Source organism: Podarcis melisellensis, assembly GCF_964234715.1.
Source record: "Podarcis melisellensis genome assembly, chromosome: 14".
NCBI lineage: Eukaryota > Metazoa > Chordata > Lepidosauria > Squamata > Lacertidae > Podarcis > Podarcis melisellensis.
In genome coordinates, this window is record NC_138546.1 from 9,647,481 (window position 1) to 9,669,379 (window position 21,899).

At 44.6% G+C, this 21,899-nt stretch overlaps 1 protein-coding gene and 1 long non-coding RNA gene across 3 annotated transcripts in view; one reads left to right on the forward strand and one right to left on the reverse strand.

Moving 5' to 3' along the window:
• Window positions 1-986: 986 nt before the first annotated feature.
• Window positions 987-2,164, reverse strand: LOC309357322. Its single transcript, XR_014163089.1, has 2 exons — window positions 2,077-2,164; window positions 987-1,310 (listed from the first exon to the last, which is right to left on the reverse strand). It is a non-coding gene; the product is annotated as an uncharacterized lncRNA (long non-coding RNA).
• A 614-nt stretch (window positions 2,165-2,778) lies between these two features.
• Window positions 2,779-21,899, forward strand: part of USP22 (ubiquitin specific peptidase 22) — a 107,658-nt gene continuing 88,537 nt past the window's right edge. For both annotated transcript variants that reach the window (XM_081889222.1, XM_081889223.1), the window contains exon 1: window positions 2,779-3,055. In XM_081889222.1, the coding sequence (XP_081745348.1) occupies window positions 2,930-3,055 (126 nt within the window). In that variant the 5' untranslated portion in view covers window positions 2,779-2,929. The remainder of the gene's footprint in view (window positions 3,056-21,899) is intronic.

A 21,899-nucleotide genomic window follows, 5' to 3' on the forward strand; every position in this document is an offset into this window, starting at 1 on the left:
TTTCTCCCTCCTCTATGTGACATCCTTTTATATATTTGAACATGGCTATCATATCACCCCTTAACCTCCTCTTCTCCAGGCTAAACATGCCCAGCTCCCTTAGCCGTTCCTCATAAGGCATCGTTTCCAGGCCTTTGACCATTTTGGTTGCCCTCCTCTGGACACGTTCCAGTTTGTCAGTGTCCTTCTTGAACTGTGGTGCCCAGAACTGGACACAGTACTCCAGGTGAGGTGTGACCAGAGCAGAATACAGTGGCACTATTACTTCTCTTGATCTAGATGCTATACTCCTATTGATGCAGCCCAGAATTGCATTGGCTTTTTAAGCTGCCGTGTCACACTGTTGGCTCATGTCAAGTTTGTGGTCAACCAAGACTCCTAGATCCTTTTCACATGTACTGCTCTCAAGCCAGGTGTCACCCATCTTGCATTTGTGCCTCTCATTTTTTTTGCCCAAGTGCAATACTTTACATTTCTCCCTGTTAAAATTCATCTTGTTTGTTTTGGCCCAGTTCTCTAATCTTAACCCACTACTGGAATGTGGCCCTCAAATGGGAAAATGTTCACCACCCAGGCATTTAAAGGACCCCCCCCATGGCAGGCTAGGGGGAAAACCCACTTCTCCTTTACCTGAGATTCTGGACAGCCATGTCTAGCCAGGGGAGACAAGAGGGATAGATGGATCAAAAGTCTGGTTCAGCAAAAGTGAGCTTTGTATGTTTATATCACAGGGCTTTGAAACACAAGTGACATCTTATTAATCACACCCCCAAACCCTCAACCCATTGGAGGCCCCAGGCAGTGATAGTCCATGAAGGCATGCCATCATCAAATTGTGTTAAAGTCTTTGAGATGTCTAAAATACTCTTTACTGTTTGCTGCAATGTACTAAACACTCCTACCTCTGCGGAACAAGAACCTTGCTGCCTTCCTTATTAACTCCGAATGCACTCCTGTATTTTATAGGCAAACACACACATATACACACAGTATATAGAAACTATTATATGGGGGGCATGGTTCAGGAGTGCGGAGAAACGGCTCTTCACGCTACTGTATATGTTCACACCACCCGAAGAAAATCCTTTAGATTTTACAAATGCAAGGCACAGCGGCGACGACAGGGAGGGAAGCCTCTACTCTTCCATTGCTCGTGTGAAGGAAGAGTTGCCCAGGAGAACGCAAAAACAGCACGTGGAGAACCACAAGGGAGGCGGCAGCAAGGTCAGCCCGGTGGAGGAAACGCAATTGCCCAGCAGGGCTTGCTCTGGCTGCACTGGTGTGTCGGCAAGCAGGGCTGAGCTTTGAATCTGCAGACCGGAGCCGGGCAAGAAGAAAACGGGGCATTTGACAAGGGCTAATTAAGCATCATCCTCATCATCCAGCTCAGCTCCTCCCTCCTTGCAAGGAATCACTGGGGTAACAGAGAAGCTGCAAAGTTAAGCGGATATGACAGCAGCGGCGCTCTGTGTCCCCCCCCCCCAATCCCGCACATCCTGCTTGCTGCCTGGGGGAAGGCGGCCCCTTTGCCCTGACATCGCTTCCCCAGCCAATCCGCAACCCGGTGACGTGAGAGCGGCGGGCGGCCCCTCCAATCCACAACCCCGCACCGCAGCATGTGCTCCTTTCCCCCCTTGCCCTCCCCCCTCCTTCTCGGTTTCCCAACTTCCTTTGTCAATCAACGGGGCCCGAGGGTGGGACGGGCCCAGGCGAACCCGCCTTTTCTTTCCCTCGCCTCCTCCCGCTGTAAGGGAAGGCGGCGGCGGCCAATGGGAAGCGGGAGAGGGGAGGGACATAAGCCGACGGCTACCAATAGGGCCGCACCCGCCGGGCCTCCTTGCGGTTCATGGGCGAAGCGCTGTTCTCTCTCTCTCTCGTTTTTCTCCCTCTCCCTCTCTCCCCCCCCCCTCCGCACCCCCGCTCCTTTCCCAGTTGGTTTGTCCCGCTACGGGCCTGGCGGGGCTTCGATTGAGTTCGCTCCGTCTTTTGAGGAGAGGACCATTACACATCGCAGAAAAGGGGTGGGGGGCGAGAAAGGGAATGAGATGAGAGAGAGAGATTTAAAGAGACACGAACCCCGGCGAGCTCGCGAGGCTGACTGACTTGAGGGGGAACCGGAGGCGAAGAACACACCCCTCCGAGCCGGCCGCCCAGCAGCGGCACCCGCGCCCCTCGCCGCCGCCAGGGCTTCCCTATCTCTCTCTCTCCCTCTTCCCCGCTCCTCCTTCTCCCGTGAGGCCTCCATGAGGTAGCGCGCAGCGGCGGCGGCGGCGGCGGGCAGCGAAGATTCTCCTCAGCCCGCCTCTCTCTCTTTGCCCTCATCTTTGTGGCGCTCTGCCTCCTCAGTGGCGTCGTCGGCGTCGGCGCTTTGTTCGGAGCAGCCGGGGGCGGGGCGGGGTTGAGGCGAAAGCGGCGGCGGCGAGGAGGCGGCGGCGGCGAAGGAGAAGGAGGAGAAGAAGAGGCGCAGGAGGAGAGTGAAGAGGGAGGAAGAAGCGGAGGAATCCGAGGAGGAGGAGGAGGAGGAGGAAGAAGAGGAGCCGCTCCCCTCCCCCCCCTCACGCCGCCCGCTCCCCTCCCCCTCCGCGCACCGCCACCACTGCAGTCGGCGGGGGCGGCGGAGGCCGCGCAGCAGCCCTGAGGGGGGTGGCGGCCCGCAGTCGCCCCCCTCAGCGACGAAGGAGCCGGACTGAGGAGACCCCTCCTTCCCCTCCCTGTCGCCCCCACCACCCCGACAATATCCCTCCCTCCCGTCCCGGCTCCCCTTCCCGGTCTTCGCTCCCACCCAGCTCCGATTTGGGATTCCCCCGCCTCAAGCTCCCCCCCCCCCCGCTTCGTTTGCTGCTTGCTGCTGCTGCTTCTTCCTGCTCCTCCCGCAGCCTAGCAGAAGCCGTGCCGGCGGGGCGGGCGGATTGATGTGGGGGGGTCTGACATGAGTCCGCCGGCCGCCGGGTGCTGCCATGTGACCGGCTTCAAGGTGGAGAACTGGAAGCAGAACCTGAGGGTGATCTACCAGTGCTTCGTGTGGAGCGGGTCGGCCGAGACCAGGAAGAGAAAGGTAAGCGGGTTTGGGGTAGGGGGGTGTGTGTGGCAAGAGCGACGGGCGCGCAAATGGCCATGCGAACCCCCAGCAGCAAAAGCGGGGCAGGCTCGGGACGGAGCGGTCCAGGCAGATTCTCCTTTTAATTCTCGGTTGCAGCGATTCCCCGCTGGGGGGCAGGATTCCTCCTCCTAACCCCCCCTCCCCATTTCCAAAATTTGCCTTTAGCTCTTCCCCCACGGGATCAGGGAGCTAGTCCCGCATCGCTTGTCAAAAATATTTGCTCCGCCTTCCCTGCCCCTAAACCCGCTTTTATTCGGCCGTGGGGAGAGCAGGAGAAGGAAGGCTGATGGGGCTCCCAGTCCCCAGACGTCGAGGCTTTGAAATATGGGGGTGGCCGAAGCAGCCGCCGCCTCCTTTCCTGTTGTGGGTGTCGGAGGGCGTGAGGGTTTCCCGGAATCGGACAACTGCAGAGCACGCCTGGGAAGGGGAGGGATAGAGCAGGAGGGAGGGAGAAGCGAGAGCTGCCCAGACAGGGCAAAATAGCATGTCCGGCCTGCTTTTGTGCACTTGTGGGCTCTCCCCCCCCCCCCGTGTGTGTGTGTGCGGGTAGGGGAGGCATTGCTGAAGTATTTTCTTCAGACTGCCTCTCTCAATCGTGGGCTGTGTTTGACACGGAAATAGCTGCCTTTTTTAAAAGTTAAGTGGAGGCACACCGAAAAAGGGGGAAGTGGCTTTCTGTAATCCTTGCCCCCAGCGGGTGGCTCTATCGAGCTGAGTTACTTAGGAAGGATGGTTTGGAGGGGGTAGGAAAGGTGGGTGTAGGCTGCAGAAGGGAAGAGGAAGGGTTGGGGTTGGGGGAGTGGTATGGGCGTGGAGAGGTCGCCCTGCGGTTTGAGCAAGTTATTGGGGTAGAAGCTGTGACTGGACTTGGAGTTTCTAGGCAGGCAGAGGAAGCAAGTCCTGTTTCCAAGGACACAATAGGTGGAAATGATTCTGTACACCATTGATGCATGTGGATATTTTAAAAAAAATAATAATCTTAAAAACCATATGGGACAGCATCTGAGTGTGTTAGGGGGGACCAAAGGTATATGTGAGGGAAAATGGAATTTATACACAGAGATGGGAAGTGCTTCGGTCACATTTAATTTCACTGCATAGTTAGTCTAGAGGGAATTCAAACTAAATATACACTGTGAAGAAAAACTATCTCTGTTGCTTTCCTGATAATTCAGTTCTGTAAACATTTCTCTCTTACCTATGTTCCCCCTTCCTTCTTTCCCTCCCCACTAGTCTCCAACAGCTTTCTGAGTGGGTCTTACTCATAGTACCTCATGTAGAGGTTGATGAAATCAAGTTTTGCAAACTAAGAAACAACACAATCAGTGAATCAATGGTACAAAACATATACAACTGGAAAAATACGTTTTTATAAATTCTAGATGTCAAGTCAGTGCCAAACTTCTATGTATCAGGAATGAGCAAATTTCAGATTCTGATGTGCTTGGGTTAATTTTTTTTATGTCAACTGAATATAGTGATTTATGCCAGTGGCTTACATGAGATTGACATATGTTAGATTTGTGTAGCGTTATATGGAGGACTATTTGAAGGGATATATGGGAAGGTTAGGTGGTTACTGTTGCTGATTTGGTGTCAGTGAGGCAGGCATTTCTCTTGGTTTGATGATGGAAGAAGTATCAGTGTACAGTACCTGTTTTTTTCATGAAAATAACAGCTACTACAAGTGTGTGTTTCATACCTAATGATTACTTAGCTGTTTATAGATTTTGCATTTTGGGAGTTTGTTGTTTTTATGCACCATTAGGCCCTTAAACCTGCCTGCAAATTACCAAGACTTGGTCTGCATATGCAGCAGAATGGGATGATAGAGTGGACTGGACCACTTCAGACTGCAGGTTTTTGTGGGGAGGGGGTAGTTTTGCATGCCCCCCCAACCCTTTCCTGCTGATAGAAAACTAGCATCACAGGGGAAAATATATCAGCCCACACCTCTTTTTGCTAGTTCTTTTATATAGGAAAAATTCATAATTCATATAGGTAAAATTCATAAATATGAATATTTGCTTGCATTTCAAAGGGCTACAGTTCTTCTACCAGTATTTCTACCTCTCATTGTGCTGCAGATTCAGATAATTGCATTTAGGATTGGGCCAGGCAGGCAATGCTTTGTACCTTTTGGAATGGTTCAAAAGAATGAGTTTCTAAATCTTACTACGTTTCTTTACACTAATAATTTGAAGCACTTTGACACTGTTCAGGGAAGTAATACAATAATGGTTCTTACTATAATGTTGGAGGCAGAGAACAATGTTAATGGCTGTTTTAGAGATCTTGCACAATATTTAATTTGAGCCTTTTTCTTTTTAAAACTGTCATAATTTAATAATTTTCTTCATTTGTAAGCTTAGGCACTAAAGCCAAACTTTTGGAATTTCAAGGAAGGTTGTCTTTTGTTGATTACACCCATAATTTCATCATGTGGGGTGGAGGGATAAAATACGTATGCATTTGATGAAGAGGAAGCATTTTCTGCTCAAGTAGCCTGATAGCTAACCTGTTCTCTAGAAGGATGCTGCAGTGTTGGAGTCAGTAGATGTTTATTTTGGAAGCCATTCTTTGTAGGAGAGATTTCTACTGCTTTATTCTACTTGGTATGCAAAAATGGAAAGGAAAAATAGTGTAAATGGGTGCTTAGATGGTTGAAGTCAGGCACTGAAGATTCAGTGATGGGAAAGGAAACACACAATTGCCAACATCTGTCTCCAGCAGTATTGATGGTATAAGATTCAGTAATTAAAAACAGTCCTTGTCAAAGGAACACAGCCTTGCAAAATTACATTTTACTCTATGGACTATCCAATAAATAACTGAAAGATTGTATCATTTGATTTTTTGATATCTGCTTCCCTGTTTTATTTCTTCCTAGGCTTTGCATCTTAAAAATCCAGATATCAATATAAACTGCAGGGGGCAGAAAGTGTCAATTTTTGCTTCCCTACTCGATTGCCAACATTGCTTATTGCCTTGATTTTGAAAGGCTGTTTCTCTACTATGTTGCTACTTTTACTTTCCATTACACTTTCCACTACATTTTACTTTCCATTCCATTAATGCTGCAGCAAAACTCCTTACGGGGTCTTCGCTGCGAGATCACATTCACACGGTGCTATACCAGCTGCACTGGCTGGAGTACAGGATCAGGTTTAAGGTGCTGGTTTTAACCTTTAAAGCCCTATATGGCCTAGGACCCTGGTACCTACGGGACCGCTTCTCCTGGTATGCCCCACAGTGAAACGGTCTTCAAATAAAAACATCTTGAAGGTCCCAGACCACAGAGAAGTTAGGCTGGCCTCAACTAGAGCCAGGGCTTTTTCGGCTGTGGCTCCGACCTGGTGGAACACTCTGTCACAAGAGACTAGGGCCCCGCGGGACTTGACATCTTTCTGCAGGGCCTGCAAGACAGAGCTGTTCCGCCAGGCCTTTGGCCAGGGCACAGCCTGACTCCCTCCCTCGGCAATCTTCGTGGAGCTCTGGCCCAATGGTGGCCAGTGGCTTGAATTTTATAATGAATGATTTTAGAGTGTTGTTTGTGCTGTACTTTTGTACTGTTTTATTGTTGTTAGCCGCGTAAATTGAGAGTTGTTTGTAGCTTGAGAATCTGGAAACTGCTCAGATCTCAATCAAGACAGTTTTATTTCATATGTGTTTTGGGCCAGTAATATTTAATTAGAAACAAGAATTGCTAAGTGGACATTTGGTGTATCTAACATAGTAAGATTGGTATGATTCTACAAGTTTTAGAAGTGAAAGGATTGCCTAACTAAAAGCACATAACAGCTACTGTAATTCAGTGGCCTGAATGTTAGATGAACTATGATTATCATTAGAAAATCTGCAAGGCTTGTTTAGAAGCTAGGCCTGTTTCTTTTAACAACCACTTCCTCTGACCTGTTGTGGCACTGCATCACATTGGCTCTATGCAGAATTTAGATTTTTATTGACATTGGTATTGCACAGTTTAACTGCATATTATAAATATTATTTTGGATTAGTTATGGATATATCCTTATGAGACAAGAGTAGTAGTTCTGTTGCAGAGGTTGTGGAGGGGACTTGCAGAAGCCAGAATAAATCATGGCTGTCGCTGGTATTTACTATAGGGAAATGTGCATAGCTAAACTGCACTACAAAATGACATGAATATCAGCAGCTTTGTATATGTAGGCCATGATTTTGACTTTACAACAGTAAAACAAAGTTTATATTAAATTATGCCAAACCTGAAATGGTTTTAAATGAAACTAATTGGTATGTGTAGTGTTGTGTACATGGTTTATTTTGTAATTACTTAAAAATGACAAAAACTGGCTGAGTGCAGACCACAATTCTGAATGATTCTAAAGCGTTCATTTAAAATGGAAACAAGCCTTGCTACTTTCAACAGAATTTGATTCTGTAGAAGCTATTGTTACAATGGCTGTGTTCTTTTACCTACACCTGTCCAAGAACACTCCTTTGCCACCATTGCTACTTCTTCATTCTGTACATGATACACATGCATATACTTGCTTCTTCTCTCACAGGGCTCCACCTTCTTGCCTAGCTTCCAGCTATTTCCATTTTGCCTTTCTTTCTCTTTACTTGACAAGTGATTTTCACGGTAGCTGTATAGTCATGCTTAGCTGGTTGGTGGTGTGATGGTATTCTGTGCTTTTTAGGACTTCAGTTCCTTTTCCTCACTGGAGTGCAAGAGGTGGGCCCACTTCCTCTTGTGTGCTTCCATCTTGAAATGTGTGAGGCAGCTGTATTATACATGCTTTCTTGTTAGATCACACACACACACACACACACAAAGAGAGAGAGAGAGAGAGAAAGAGAGAGAGAGAGAGAGAGAAACATACATATACAGGCAACTCCACATTTGCACGTGTTTGGCACTTGTGCGACTGCTGACGTGTCTGCCATTTTTCACACCAGAAGGGGGTGGGATGGGCTTATATATGTCCCATGGATGTGTACGGTGCCTTGGAACGCAAGCCCTGCATAAAAGGGGAGTTGCCTGTATATAATTCTTGTTTTATTATTGAATTTGGCTAGGCTTTACAGTTCACAATAAGGCTAAAAATCTGACTAGCTGAAGTCAAGAACAGGAAACTAACAGGTTCAGTTTTGTGGTAAGTGCAGTAGGAATGTAATTTTGGGGGCAAGTGAGGGAAATATTTGGCCAAATGGTAGGTATCTGATGGTTTGCGAGTTTACTGGAAGGGAATGAATTGGCACCAAAGTTTAATAAGAAATGGCTAATATATTTTGAATCCTCAAATATCGCATTGGGAATTTATTTTCTACCAATGCAGATTTCTGAGGCTTACGTTGCTGTTGGTACATCTTCATATCTTAAGGATTCTGAAGACTTGTTTCTGAATCGCTTTGTTATCAGAAGAGTGACGTAAATAGAACTGACTGGAAATGAGCAAGTTGAGTTAATTTGTCAAATCTGCCTATAACTTGCAGGACATGTCTGTTTTCATTCTGGAATGGGTGGTGAGTTTTGGTAATCTGCTTATGACAGATGTGACACTGTCCTTGATAGTGTAAAGAAATAATTCCTGGGGAGGCTTATTGTGTGCTTTGTACTTTCAGCACTGCAGGATGTTTTGGTTTCTTGTATTTCTGTAGCTAATGAAAAATAAGGTTAAAATGCCAGTTGATTGTTTACCTATTGTTTGATGGAGCATCTGAGCGCCTTACAACTGTCAAATAGAGTGGTACCTCGGGTTACAGACTTACCGTAATTCATTCCGGAGGTCCATTCTTAACCTGAGGTACCACTTTAGCTAATGGGGCCTCCTGCATCCACCATGCCGCCGGTGCGCGATTTCTGTTCTCATCCTGGGGCAAAGTTTGTAACCCGAGTTACTACTTACGGGTTAGCGAAATTTGTAACCCAAGGTGTTTGTAACCCAAGGTACCACTGTACCCGTATGGAGGTAGCAATCTACCTTTTTTTAGTTGCAACATACTCTTGTCTGATAGTAAAGGCATAAATAGGTGCTCCTTTCTCCTTAGTGAAAGTTTTATTCAGGAACAGGTATTGTATTTTAAAAGCTCTTAACTTCTACCTCAAATGTTCTGTCTCTCCGTGGTTAGCTTTCATTTTAAACAACATTTTTGATTGTCCACAGATTGAAAACCTTTTTGGACCCATGGGCACACTTGGATTTTAAGAGTGCCCTGGATACTCCTCAGTCTGGTTGTTTCTCGCGCTCCTTCCCAGCAGAGAAAAAGAGAATGCATACACACTCTTTGCTTTTCCATGAGTATGGGTAAAAAACTAGTTCCAGTAGAATTTTCCTCTTTCCTCTTGAATTTGCAAGGTTTTAAACAGAATCTCCAAACACTACCATCAAATTAAAGCTTGCATATTTGCACTGCATAGTCAAAAATAAAAACACAGAAGATCAGGATGGATTTTCATGAATTTTACATAGGATGACAATAGAAGCTCCAACAAATTACAGATCCCACCTGTGCCCACAGAGGTGATATGTTTGGTGATGGTATTAAAAAGAGCCCTTGTAAAAATTGTGAGGATTCATAAGGATCTGTGTCTCTAATCTATGTTTTTGCACCATGGTAGTGCTGGAAAGCATAATATCCATGACTTTCAAAATCATGGAAAAATGTGGCTTCATAAATCATGTAGGCCAGGGGTCAGCAAACTTTTCCAGCAGGGGCCGGTCCACTGTCCTATGCCCCACACATAACCCAGAGATGCATTTTAAATAAATCACACATTCTGTTCATGTAAAAACACCAGGTAGGCCCCACAAATAACCCAGGGATGAATTTTAAATAAAAGGACACATTCTACTCATGCAAAAACACACTGATTCCCGGACCGTCTGCGAGCTGGATTTAGAAGGTGATTGGCCGGATCTGGCCCCCAGGCCTTAGTTTGCCTACCCATGATGTAGGCTATACTATGCTTTGTTTCTGGATCCCTAGTCTTATAATCTTTTCAAACCTATACACTGTGGTACCTCAAAAGTCAAACGGAATCTTCCGGAAGTCCGTTCGACTCACTTCTGGGTTTGTGGCATTTGGGAACCAAAACATTCGACTCGCAAGGCGTTTGTCAACCAAGGTACAACTGTATTGGTAGTCTCACTGCACATTACCTAGCTTGAGGATTATGTATCACCCACTCTTATTATTTGCTTTCTACTTAAATTTAAGGTGAAATCTAATGCTATTCTCACTCAGAGTAGGCCCCTTGAAATTAATGGATATGGCTAACTTAGGTCCATTAATTTCAATGAGTCTGTTCTGAGTAGAGCTAAGCTACTACCCTTAATGTTAAACTTACAAACATCTAGTCATAATAAATTCAGATCCATGATATATTCAGCTGTTACTTCCTCCAGTAGTGAGGTTTGTAGAAGTACAACCTGCCCCTTTTTAAAATTTAGGAGGGCTCTCTAAATTAATTTAGGATTAATTTGCCTTTCTTTTAATCTCCTTTTGCTTGGAAGAGCAAGGCCACCCAAAATGAATTAGTAGAAGGAAAAATTATATAAGTAAATAGATATGAGTGATAGGTACATCATTTAATTCCTTGGTTTTATTTTATTAAATAGGGGAATATACTTGGATTGCATTTTTATACTCGTTTAAAAGGAAAAGAATTTTCTTGAATTTAGTCTGATAGGAATAGTTCTGGTTGAAGTTCTCCAGCAGTTACTTGAGGCTTTTCTTTATATTTGATATTGTTATATGAACAATTAAAGAGAAATTAGAATTTTGATGGCTATAGTGGAAGGTTTAGCTCCGCGTAGATGTGGCTTGAAATGTACTTTTTGTCTTGTTAGCATTTGTGTGTGACATGCTGTAGGGCTAAACAATATATATTTCATTTTGGAAAGAGTAGGAACAAACCAAGACTGCTTCTTTCCTGTTCTACTAATGTTTCTGTTAGATCCTTTCATTTGTGACAATGGGGTACAGTCCTGCTAGCTGCCACTTATTCCTCTTTTAAGCAACAAAGAAGAACACTCCACAGGTATGAGAAATTGTTTGTCAATTGTTATGAGAGGCCTGGAGAGGAACACTTAAAATGCTAAAATGTGTTCCATAATTAACCACATTAAAGTCTAGAATCATTGTGATGCTATGGCTGTGAACATTTCCTGGAGACTGGTTTCCTTCCAGGGTGTCTCACTTTAAAATAAAATAAATAATAGAATGAATGTCACAAGAAACAAAAATAAGCTATGTTTGTACACTAACATAGGCCGTACAAATTACTTTAGAAGACACCCTTCTGCTTTGAGCCTTGATTGTCTGCTTCATTTCCTATTTAAAAGTATGCTTTAAAATGTCAGTATATAAATGATAGCTTCCTTGTTCATTGACTTGTATATGCAAATGTACCAATTATATGACTGCCAGACATGTAAGTATTTTCATACTAAAATTTATTGATGAGATTTTGTCCAGTGTCATGAGTCATGACTATAATGAGAAAACTGATTGTCCAGCAGTCATGGTAGTTGTAGAGTGCAACTGTGTCTGTACAACATGCGCTACTTAGGTACCATTGGAAGGATGGAGATCCTAGTGGAAGGGGTCAAAAGAGGAGAGAGGCAAAATCAATGGTTACTGAGAAGAATAAATGATAAGAAAGATCTAGTCAGCACCCAAATAACTATGTAACTAGTTTCATGTGGCCAAGTGGCTCTTTGATTTGTTTAGCAGCTCCTATGCTATACAGTGGTACCTTGGGTTACAGACGCTTCAGGTTACAGACTCTGCTAACCCAGAAATAGTACCTCGGGTTAAGAACTTTGCTTCAGGATGAGAAATCGCGTGGTGGCAGTAGCGGGAGGCCCCATTAGCTAAAGTAGTGCTTCAGGTTAAGAACAGTTTCAGGTTAAGAACAGACCTTCAGAACAAATTAAGTTCTTAACCTGAGGTATATAGTGAATCCGAAGCAGCTTCAAAAGCAGTTTGTGTTGTCACAGGAATGACCAGATCTGGTAGTTTATATGCCAAATATATAATAGGAAGTGACTTTATTTGACACCCACCCACACAGCCCACCGGTAGCCTTTCACATTCTTAGCAATTATGTGGTAAGAAAAGAATTTAACATTCTAAAGGGTTGTGTGTGTTTGGTTCCACACATTAATGTTGGCATTCCTCTTTAGCATGCATGAGGCTTTGTCACAGCTGATAGCCATGTTCTCCGTTATAGCCTTTGTGTATCACTGCCTTCACTGTGGCATGCATCAAAGGGGGGGGGGATGACAACATATATCTCTTGGTTACTGGGTTGCAATCTGGAAAGTAAGAGTGGTTCTTGTTAACACAGAAGTTGGCTGTACATGTAGCATAATGTTTCACGGTTCCAAGAAATGAGAAACTCCTGCTAAGTGCGCATGAACCATTGGACATGCCTGAAGTTGTTTTAACTTTATAACTAAGAGTTTTATCCCAGTTTCCTCCAAGGAGCTCAGGATGGTGTACACCTGATCACCAACTTTGGCAGGGGGTTGCTGGCTAGTGTGAAGTATCTCAGAAGCTGGACAAAGTAAGACAACGGATCAGAAAATGCCTAGTTGCTTAACCTGTTCAGCATTGATCCCCATCTCCACTATGAAGAAGCAAAAGGAAATACATTTATGGCAGTGCATTTCTTTTTTAAGTTTCATGGCTGAGAGCATAGTTGCAGTGATCACAAGCTTAGGTGGAGCTGCATTCCTTGACATGAGGGTTCTGAATATAAACAATTGATTCATAGGATAAGCATAGCAATTAGTAAGTGTCGGGATTAGTGATCTGTATTTCACCCCTGTTGGTCAGTGATATTACTGAGATACAATCACTTCAATGTATACATCTGCAGCAATTGTAAAGTGGTAAAAGGAGATGAGAGAATTGGGAGATGTATATGGAATAACACATCTGCATTGGTCCTGGGGCAGTCAGATCTACACCTAAAAAAAATTAAAGCCATATGATTCATTAATTCAAATAGCACATTCATGCCTCGGTCTAGGCATATTTCTATCTGTTTCCATGTACAAGTAAATGTGCTGTAATTCTGATGAATTGATTTGCTTCTGACAATTTGAAAGGTGACTTGAGTTATGTGTAACTACCACTCGCAGGGCAGTTCCCCTTACCTATGTCCTGTACAAATAATTAATTATTCGCTCCCATTAAATAACAGACATTAGTCCATAATCAAGCTTTGCTTTGAGTTCACATAGAATATTTTGTTGATAAATGTGAACTTGTGAACTTGATTAATTAACATTAATCAACATTCTATTTCAGTTTCTCTCATTTGTTCTCTGGTTGCCTTGCCTGTGGTTTAATGGTGTTTGAAATTAACATTCCTCTGTCTAGGAATCTTGAGAATCATCAGTGATGTCAGTTCAGTTTTCAGAAACATTTCCCAGAAGTTACAGTAATATGTGAAGATTTTGAGATGTGGCATATCAAAGGTATCAGTCTCCAGAGTAGTTGGTACTCTTTCAGGCCGGAATAAAGTAGCCAGACACTATGTAAGGTAAAGTGACCCCTGACCATTAGATCCAGTTGTGGCCGACTGGGGTTGCGGCACTCATCTCGCTTTATTGGCTGAGAGAGCCGGCGTACAGCTTCCGGGTCATGTGGCCAGCATGAATAAGCTGCTTCTGGCGAACCAGAGCACCGCATGGAAATGCCGTTTACCTTCCTGCCGGAGCAGTACCTATTTATCTACTTGCACTTTGATGTGCTTTTGAACTGCTAGGTTGGCAGGAGCAGGGACCAAGCAATGGGAGCTCACCCCGTCGTGGGGTTCAAACTGCCAACCTTCTGATCAGCAAGTCCTAGGCTCTGTGGTTTAACCCACAGTGCCACCCGCGTCCCAGATGCTATGTAGTTTCTGGTATAAAAAGTTGAGAATTAAAGACTATCCTTACGACTTTTGAGGAAACTCGAGGTCTCCCTAATTCAGTCCTTGGCATTGCAACATTTCTGTTTCATCCCCATTGTTCACCTAGTTGCTACTTAAAATATCTTCAGTGGATGAGATTGCTAGGCAACCTGTTACATTGCCCAGTTCTGAAAGCAGTTACTAATAATTTATATTAAATCTACTTTTCTGTACACACTCTGGGCCCGCTGGTAGTACCAGCAAACATTGATCTTCATGGCAGCCTTTTAAATAATTGAAGATCAGATTTCACATCTCACCCTGCCATCTCAAACTGCTTCTTTTGTGTGCCAAACCTACTTGGTTTCATCTACTTAGATCATTTGTCCAGCATTCTATAGACTCTTTAATCAACCTCTTTGCTCCTCTGAATCTTCCAATCTCTTTATTTATGTGGTATCAAATATTGTGAATTCTTTTCATTTTCAGAGTACTACTTCCTTTGTTGCGAGCTACACTGTTTAGTCCAGTCACTGTAGTAGAACCTTGCATCTAGAATACCTGATTCATTGCTTGTGGACTGTAGTACCATTATGAAAATGACTAGCAAGCTAAATTGTGGCTTGCCATGCAGTACTCATAAATTCCTTCTTGGCCCTTTTGTAGCGTTTACTTCAGATTTTTTTGCTCTTTTGTGTGCAGAATATTAAGACTATAACAAAGAACATGCAAAGCTACATAGATGTGCTTTATGCATACAGTATTGTATAGAAGAGGAGAATGTCAAAACGTAGGAATATTCTTTTAGTAGAAATGTGCACTCTGGAAGCAGATGCAGTACAGTGGTACCTCGGGTTACAGGCGCCTCAGGTTACGCTTCAGGTTACAGACTCCGCCAACCCAGAAATAGTACCTCAGGTTAAGAACTTTGCTTCAGGATGAGAACAGAAATCGTGCTCTGGCGGCGTGGCAGCAGCGGGAGGCCCCATTAGCTAAAGTGGTGCTTCAGGTTAAGAACAGTTTCAGGTTAAGAACGGACCTCCGGAATGAATTAAGTACTTAACCCAAGGTACCACTGTATGTATATATAAGTATATATACATATACATATAGACACATGTGTGTTTGCAGAGAGAGAGAAAAAGAATGCCTCTTTTGTGTTTGTTATTTTTATGCTTCAGGGCAACTGGAAAGGGGTGGGGTGGGGAGACCCAGTGAAGTCTGTTGCTCTCAGATATCTAGGGGAACCTGTAAACCATTGCTTGATACCAATTTGTCTGTTCCAGTCTTACCCCGAAAGTGAAATTATATTAGACAGGTTTGAAAAAATATTTCAAATCCTAGGCGCCTGTATGTTCATTCCTGCCATGGTGCTCCTTCGTTACAAATATTTGCTGCTTGCATGCTTAGAACTGTATTCACCATTTCTTAGAATTTGAGTAGACCTATTGGAATTAATGGATGTGACCAACTTAAGTACGCTAATTTCGGTGGGTCTACTCTGAGTAGAAATTAGTTTGCCTACAACCCTTAGTGTAGATCTGCTAATTGGAAAATTACTGCATTTGTTATACTTCATAATTCCTGCCAAGGGCTAAGATAATGGATGTCAGGAAAAAAATGGCAGGAGGGACTAAGGGTCGTTTGGAGGAGTGATATAGGCTACAGAAACTACACTTGGTAATTTGCTGTTGAAGCTTCAGTATTCATTGATCATGTTTAGGTTCTCTAGCTTCTAGAATGCATTAGGACCTTGTTGTTGCTCTTCAGATTTAACAGGGAAAATAGTAAGTGTACTTTATTGTCTTGCTTAGTTCTCATCCCAATTCTGGATGTAAATAATTACTATTCATGATACTAGTGGAACCTTTTTGTCTTCTTTTTAAACTATGCTAGCATGTATTTGCTTTGCCATAGCAGTGTTGCTCTTGTAGAAAGGAACAGCCTGAAGGCTGCTGGACATTCTGTAAGCTGGCAATGACTCCAAGTAGACTGTCTGCCAGGCAAGGAAAGCCTGGTGCACAGCCATGCTCTGGCAGTAACCAACCCTTTAATCCCCTGCCTTGTTCAGGGCAGTGAGGTGTAGACCAGCCAGCAGAGTTGGTTCTGTGCCACATGGCAGAGTCCTTCTGTAACTGTTCATGCTGCTGGTCTTGTCGATTTGTGCTTCCACAGCCATACAAGCGTGCCAAATTGAACTCTTCTGTCTAGTAGTCCTTTCTACAACATAATGTTATAAACATTATTGCCTAACAAAGAAAGGTGAATCTGTATGTCTATGTGTAAGCATGGATTTTAAAAAACCACAACTGGTGGCATGAATAGGACCTGCTTAAGACTTGGCAAAGATTAACTGTTTCAGCTATGCTCCCAAAAGCAAAGGGAATCTCTTTTCACTTAAAGGCAATCAATCCCTCTGTTGGTACTCTTTGATGGGATGGTTTCTTTCCTGACTGTTTTAGAATTGGCTTCCTTAAATGGTCTAAATACTAGTTCTAGACTCCAGAATGCTTCAGTTTAGATACCTTAAGCATGCCGGTGCTTTTATTAACTATCCTTCTCCTTAAGGTCCCAGGGCGGGTTACAAGAATTTAAATACATCATGAAAAATGATTTAAAAACTACAGTTACAAAAAATGCTGTCACAAAAATAAGATTATGCTTCGGTTGAAACCTTGTCATTTAAGTTACAGATGGGTGGGGTATAAATAATAAATTATTATTATGATTAATGTATTTTGTATACCCTTTCTCAAAAGGTGATCTGACCATTTAAACAACTATTCTATCACACCTCTTTTCTTCTATCATAAAAATGTCCTGTTTTGCCTTGGAACTGTTGGATTGCAGCTTCCGCATCCAAATATATTCTCCTGCACCCCAGACATGACCAGATTAGAAATCACATTCCCCTGCTCAAATACAATAGATTTAATTCTAAAGAATATATGAGGGATAGTTGTACTAGATTTATAGTGAACATAGCCCATTGTAACAATGTATTCCTGCCTCTTTCTGAGCTCCTTAAATGTTGACTTGCAGCCACAGCAAAATGGTTTATCTGTGGTAACAAGCTATTGAGGTAAAGTAACAATAGTATTTCCAGAATAAATATGGCACATATATTAAATGAGTTAGTGCTCCTCTGTGAGTATCTCGACTGACCATTTTTGGGGGGATATATATATATATGAATGTCCAGTGAATAGTAGAAGGGGAGACCTGCATCACCACAATCACATACACATCTTGGGGCACATGCAGTTCTTTCCCACCTTCCTTTTTTGAGGATGGATTGTTAAAATGAGCCACATGTTAATTTGTATGCAGGATGGGATGGTGCATGAGGGCATGCTGCTCTACTACACGCATAAAGTCACTGCTCAGACTCTGCTGTCATTCTTCCTTGCTGGCTATGGACTTCCTTCATCTTATTCCCCCAATGACTTGGCCTTGTTCTACCCTAGTTGAACAAGAACTGGCTCTGACAGCTGCTTTGTTGGGTCCCATCCCCCTTCCTCCCTTTAAAGACTAATGCTTCATTTTCTAGAAACATGCCACCCTTCCCAGTGCATTCCTAAAAAGCATTTTTCAAGGGAAAATGTCAGACAGCAATGCAGATTTCTCACGTTCTTTGTGGACTAAATAGCAGGTGCCTTTACAGAAGGACTGCAGGCAGCTATTTTCTGCAGAATGCTGTTTTGAAACGGGGGGGGGGGGAAGGAGAATTAAACCTATTTTAAAAGTTTATTCTATTGTATAGAATAATTTATGATAGTATACTACTATTTGTGCTCTTATGTATCCCAGGATTTATTTATTGACCAACTGTTTTGGTTTTTTGTTTAAAAAAAGACTTTATTATGAAGTTAAAATAACAATCCAGTAAGGAATATAGTAAAAAACAACAACCAACATTAACTGCAGAATTGCCCATAAAAAGCATGTGGTTGTCAAGGATTTCTGTTGAGATACAGTAGTTGCAAAAGTTGGCTGGCTTGGATTCCAGTTAGGAGTCAACATTAAGGTTTTTATTTCAGCTGCCAAGATAAAGTTGTTTTTTAAAAGCAAACACCTTGAAAAGATTCTGCTTATTTAGTAAGTGGTGCCTTTCTTAGGTCAGGTAGCCATGATGAAGGTGAGAGTTTAGGTTTTGGAACTTCAGGATGTAGCTTTTAATCAGCTTCCCCTTTTAACTCCTAGGTGAGTGAATATTATTTTAGGGATCTGTTACCAATTTATTCTGATGATAACTTGCATCCAAGAAGCAAGTGAAATAATATTGGAAGCCTATACTGACACGGCACACTTATGAACAGTGATTACCCTATTCCTGATTGTAAGAATATACTTAGCTCACTTTGAGGGGAAAGTTGCCGTGCCATGGTCCTTGTCTTTGTCCCCTCCACATGCCTCAGGCAGATTAGGGTGATTGCATTAATGTAGCCAAATCTGGCCTTCAGGTGCTGATTCCTAGGGGGAAAGTGTACTGTGTGTACAATAGTTGGAATACAGAATCTACTAACCCATAAAGCTTACTTTGTTGCTTTTATGTCTGAGTCATGTCTGAGTTTTAACTGCTACATAGGGTGGCTTTGAGAATAAAATGAAAGAACCCCTAGGTAATCTGCCCTGAGCTCCTTAGAGAAGAGGTGAGATATAATACTATCTGAATCAGTGAACCAAGCATATATGCAAAATATTAGAAACTGCAAAAGTGAGATGCCCAAGCCTCTTCATAAGTTAGCTTCAATTGAGAAATCTCCAGCTGAGGCAGTCAGACCCTTTCACTTCTAGGAGAAAATAGTTCATGAATTAAAGTTTCTGGACATGGCATCTCTTTCTTTGATCACCTCAAAATTCACAATTCTTTCAGGGGAAATATTGGGTGATATCACTACAGCCTGATTGCTTCCTACATGTTTCCGATGCAGAAGGGTGAGGGTCTGCCTCCAAGAAGACTTATCAGGTCAACATCTGCTTAGCTTCAGCACTTCTGCAAAATCAGATGACCTTGGACCATTCACTAGGTCCTGCTGGATTTAAATATATTCTGAAAAAGAAACCTGAATGTCAGGGAACTGACATCTAAAGCGCCGGAGGCGCAAAGGCTCACTGAGGGTGAGAGAGCAGTAGCAGCGGAAGAGGGAACCAGTAGAGGGCGAGCAAGAACTCCAAGGGAAAGTGAGTCGGAGGGATGGCTCAGAGACGCTTCAAGCGAAACCAGTGGGGAGGTCTCAGGACCTCCTATAGGGACACCCACACCTCGACGGAAACTGTCACGCCGAGAGGCCAGACGACGTGTTTCCGTTAAGGAGCTTTTATGTTGGAAACGTTTCCGAAAGCAGCCACTTTCGGATTCTACTAGTGATTGACGCAGCCATGCTGGAGGGGCTCCGTCACAGGCAGAGGTTTGAAAGCCTGATCAAACTCTGAGGGACTTGCATTTTACGCACAAGCAGCTCATCGTCCCATCACAGCAATCCGAAAGTCTCCGAAAGCCAGCTTGTGCAGGGAGAAGCATCATGAGCAATCCAGCCGGAACCGGGGAAGCAGGAGCAGCTGGAGGAGGTCCAAGCCTGGAAGAAAGGTACAGGGCGTTGGAGATCCAGTTGGCGCTGCAAACGGCGAGGCTTGAGGAGAGGAGGGCTCAGGATGCAGAAAAGGGAAAGGAGAAAACCACCCCGCTCGCCAGAAAGGTGCCAGGATTGGTGCAGAAATTCGGGGGGGATCCCAGGAACTATCATGCCTTTAGAACAGAGATGCAATACGCTCTAAACTTGCAGTTTGATGACTTCCCCGATGAGGAATCGCGAGTGGCGTATGTGATTGGCCATCTCGAATCCGGGGCGAAAGATTGGGTTAGACCCCTGATGGCAGCGAATAATGAGATCTTAAAGGACACGAGGAAGTTTTTTCGTGCCATGGACCTGATGTTTTCCAGCGATATTGAGCAGGGGGTGGTGCGAAGGCAGTTAATGGCTTGCCAGCAAGGAAGCAGATCTGTCCGTGAGTACTGGACTGAATTTACCATGTTGATTCACAAATTGGGGTGGGACCTATCGGCGGAGCCCATCCAAATGCTTTTCGAAGAGGGGCTTTCTTCAACCGTCAAAGATGAGCTTTCCCGGGGCCCCAGGGCGGAGTCTATGGACCAGTTAACCAAATCTGCGCTGGCCATAGGAGCGCGCCAGGAGGCGAGGGCTATGGAAAAGCGGGAAGGGAAAGGAGACCGTTGGAGGGAGTTCCGCATTCCAGACATTCCAGAGCCACCTTTCCCGCCGGCAGAGCCGATGGAAGTTGGAACAGCGCGGGCGCGCGCAGTTTCAAATCCCAGTGAAGGGCGGAAAAAGGAGGGAAAGAGCGCCAAGAGATATTATCTCTGCCAACAGCCAGGGCACTTTGCCAGAGTTTGCCCACAAAGAAAGGAATGGCAAGGGATGGCAGGAGCTGTTGGGGGAAAGGAAGAGGAAGGCAAGGAGCAAGTAAAAGCCAACGCCTGGCTGCCACCGTTGGGGCACAGCAGCCAGGCCAAAGAGCAATGAAAGTGCCCATGCCAGAACCCCCCAGACCCGCTTTAGTGATAGAGGTGTTACTAGAACTGCCAAACGGACACCCACTAAAGGTCAAGGCGCTTTTGGATTCAGGCAGCTCCTGTAATTTCATGAGTAAGGAGTTTGCAGCTGAGCACCAGATACAGACTATCCCTTTAAGTAACCCCTTGCAGGTGACTACGATTGACGGCAGAGAGCTGTTGGGGGGAGAAGTTAGCCAACAGACTGTCCCGATGATAATGAGAGTGGCAAGGCACACCGAACAGATAGCGTTTAATGTGGCCATCCTGGGAGGAGCGCCCATCATTTTGGGGATGAGCTGGCTGGCGCTACACGATCCGCTAGTGGGCTGGCATCAGAGGGTGGTCTCCTTTGGGTCAGCGCATTGCCTAGAACACTGCAAGGAGGGGAAGGTTTCGGGAGGAGACAGAGTCACCCTAGCGGGGATGGAAGTGATGGACAAAGGGAAGGTGCCCCCGCAATACGCAGATCTGAGCAACGTATTCAGCGAAAGGGAAGCAGACAAACTGCCACCGCATAGACCCTTTGACTGTCAAATCAACCTACTCCCAGGGGCCCAACTCCCAGTAGGCAAGCTGTACGCCATGTCAGACAGGGAGATGCAGGAGCTGAGGGAGTTCATTGACAAAAACTTGAAGCGAGGTTTCATCAGAGAGTCCCGAGCGGTGGGGGGCAGCCCAGTGTTCTTTGTGGACAAAAAGAACACAGACAAACCGAGACTGGTGTGTGACTTCAGGGCCCTCAATGCAGTGTCGGAGCCCCTGGCTTTCCCTATGCCCCGAATTGATGACATTTTGACCAGAGTAAGGAAGGGAAAGATTTTTACAAAACTGGACCTGCGGGGGGCGTACAATCTGATACGCATAAGGAAGGGAGATGAATGGAAGACCACCATGTTTACCCCGTTGGGAGCCTTTGAATACCTCGTTATGCCCTTCGGTCTACAAGGGGGCTCCGCGTGTTTTCAAGCTTTTATAAACCACGTTCTGGGACCTTTGCTCTACAAGAATTGTGTGGCCTTTTTAGACGACGTGTTGGTGTATTCGGAAAATGAGGAACAGCATGTGAGGGACGTTCGAGAAGTGTTGGGCAGGCTGCAAGCCAACCAGCTGTGGGTGAAACTGGAGAAGTGCCAGTTTCATACCAAGGAGGTGGAATTCCTGGGGTACCGCTTGTCAGACAAGGGATTGGCCATGGATCCAGGCAAGGTCCAAGCGGTACTGGAATGGAAGACACCGAAGACCAAGAAGGACGTGCAAAGATTCTTGGGATTTGGGAACTTTTATCGGAAGTTCATCAAGAACTTTGCCCACTTGACGGCGCCCATCACCGA